Raw genomic sequence first — 2,831 nt, 5'->3', positions numbered from 1 at the left:
TCTATCTATCTATCTATCTATCTACCCATCTATTTATCTACATACCGATTTATCTATCTATCTATCTATCTATCTATCTATCTACATACCTATCTATATATCTACATACCTATCTATCCATCTATCTGTCTGTTTATCTATCTGTCTTTCTCTCAATCACTCAACAGCTATCCAACAACATGTATCTATGTCTGTGTGTGCATGTGTATGTATGTATGTGTATGTGTACGTACGGATGGATGGATAAATACATATATACATATTTATCTATTATCTGTCTACTATCTATCTGTCTATCTATTTATCTATCGATTATCTATCAGTCTGTTTTATCTGTATATCTCTCTCTCTTTCTCCCTTTCTCTCTCTCCCCCTCTATCTATCTATCTATCTCTCCCCCTTCAGCATGTAAACTTTTACCACACCCTTAAAACACTTCAAGGGCTTCTCTTAAATGACTCCTTCGATAACTGTGCATGTTATCGATGTCCTTGATAACACCACCACCACCACCACCATCATCATCATCAACAACATTGCCATAAACAACATCAACGCCAAATTAAAGACAAGACACACCCAGCTATTTAACTCGGTGTGGTGAAGGTAGGGGGTAGGGCAATGGGGATGATAGCAATAGATGTAATTTGCGTGGATGATAACAACGATAGGGATGTGATGATGGAGGGAGAATGACTGAAGCGATGATATTGAAGAGAAGAAGGGCTGAAGAAAGGGGGGTGGGGTGAGTGTGAAAGCAATATTGGTGATAGCAAGTGTGATGGAGGTAATGACAATCATAATAATAATTCTTTCTCCCATAGGCACAAGGCCTGGAATTTGAGAAAAACCTGGCATGGGTGGGGCCCTGATCAACTTGGATCAATCGAAAGCTTTCGATAGGGTAGACCATCGATACTTGGAGGCTGTCCTCATAGCAGCCGGTTTCGGTCCAGTTTTCCGCGGCTGGATGGCTGCCTTGTACAGAGGCATCCGTTCGGTAATCCGCGTCAATGGGCATCTATCAAGACCTTTCCACATTGCACGATCAGTCCGTCAAGGATGCCCCCTCTCGTCACTTCTGTACGTATTGGCTCTCAAGCCACTACTGCGGAAGGGCATCCCGCGAGAGTTGGGATGCGGGACGAGCGTGTCGGCATACGCGGACGACATCACCGTCATAGCATCTAGCCACGAGCACATAGAGCTGGTCGGCAAGACGCTGAAAGACTACGAAGCAGTGACGGGAGCCAAAATCAACCAGGAAAAATCGATGGGTGTGCGGCTCGGCACCTGGAGAAGCAAGCCCATACCGTCCGGCAGCGCCTCAGTAGCGGGATGCTGGACGGACGGGCTGGTCGAGAAAGGTGTTAAGTTAATTACATCCAGCCCCAGTGCATAACTGGTACTCATTTTATCGACTTCGAAAGGGATGACAGGCAAAGTCAACCTCAGCGGAATTTGAACTCAGAATGTAAGGACAGTCAAGAGACCACTAAGCATTTTGCCCAGCATGCAAATGATTCTGCTAGCTCAACAATGATGATAATTCTTTCTAATTTTGGCAGAAACACCTAAAATTTTGGCAGAAACGCCTAAAATTTTGACAAGAGTGCTTAATGGGTACTTTCTTGGTTTACCGACCCTGAAAGGATGAAAAGCAAAATCAACCTCCGCAGAATTTAAACTCAGAACATAAAGATGGAGGAAACGGCACTAATATAATGACGGTGGTGATGGTGGTGATGTTGGTGGTTGTGACTATGACGATGATGATGGTGATGATAGTGGAGGTGATGAAGCGATGATGGTGGTGGTGGTGATGACAATGATGGTGATGATGATAGTGAAGGTGATGATGATGACGACGATGATGGTAATGGTAATGATGATGGTGATGATGAAAATGATGATGGTGATGGTGATAATAGTGAAGGTGATGATGATGACAACAATGATGATGGTAATGATGATGATGATGATGGTAATGATGATGATGATGATGATGGTGGTGGTGGTGATGATGATGATGGTAGTGGTGGTGGTGATGATGATGATGGTGATGGTCACAGTGATAGTAATAATGATGTGATGGTGATGTTGGTTGATGATGACAATGACGATGATGATGATGTCGGCGACATACTTTCCAATTGAGTAAACTCACAACCAACTTCTGGTGACACAAATCCCTTTGAAGATGTTAACGAGAAAGCAAGAGGCATGAAATAAAAAGCCCCGCAGTGCACCGCTTACCCTGATGTGTGACCCCATAACATCTGGGTCACCAATTTCAAGCTTCTGTTTCATCTTCACACAGTTCAACCAAGACAAGAATCCATTCATGTCTTCCAGAAGATGTTGGACATCGTAGAAATACTGCGAGAAAACAGAAGAAAAAAAAACATGTTCAGATAGGTGTGTGTGTCTGTGTGTAAAGACACGCAAACGGATACACAGGAAATTTGACAAGCAGATTCATACAAACATAAACATGTACTAATATACTGACACATAGGCTCACAAACACACACACATACATATATATATATGTGCATACATATATATACATATATATATATACATATATATATATATATACATACATATATATACATATATATACATATATATATACATACATACATATATATATATATACATATATATATACATACATACATATATATATATACATACATACATACATATATACATACATACATATATATATATACATATATATATACATACATACATATATATATATACATATATATATACATACATACATATATATATATACATACATACATACATATATACATACA

General features: G+C 40.0%; 1 protein-coding gene across 1 annotated transcript in view; it reads right to left on the bottom strand.

The window, feature by feature from the left end:
* The window catches only part of LOC106873494 (uncharacterized), a 50,840-nt gene that overhangs the window by 46,664 nt on the left and 1,345 nt on the right, over positions 1-2,831 (bottom strand). Inside the window, exon 2 of the mRNA XM_014920879.2 lies at positions 2,257-2,379. Coding sequence (XP_014776365.2) covers positions 2,257-2,346 — 90 coding nt within the window. The 5' untranslated portion in view covers positions 2,347-2,379. The remainder of the gene's footprint in view (positions 1-2,256; positions 2,380-2,831) is intronic.

This window comes from Octopus bimaculoides, chromosome 22 (genome assembly GCF_001194135.2).
Source record: "Octopus bimaculoides isolate UCB-OBI-ISO-001 chromosome 22, ASM119413v2, whole genome shotgun sequence".
NCBI classification, from domain to species: domain Eukaryota; kingdom Metazoa; phylum Mollusca; class Cephalopoda; order Octopoda; family Octopodidae; genus Octopus; species Octopus bimaculoides.
The sequence above is the reverse complement of the archived record's forward strand: the minus strand, read 5'-3'. Positions and strand labels throughout refer to the sequence as shown.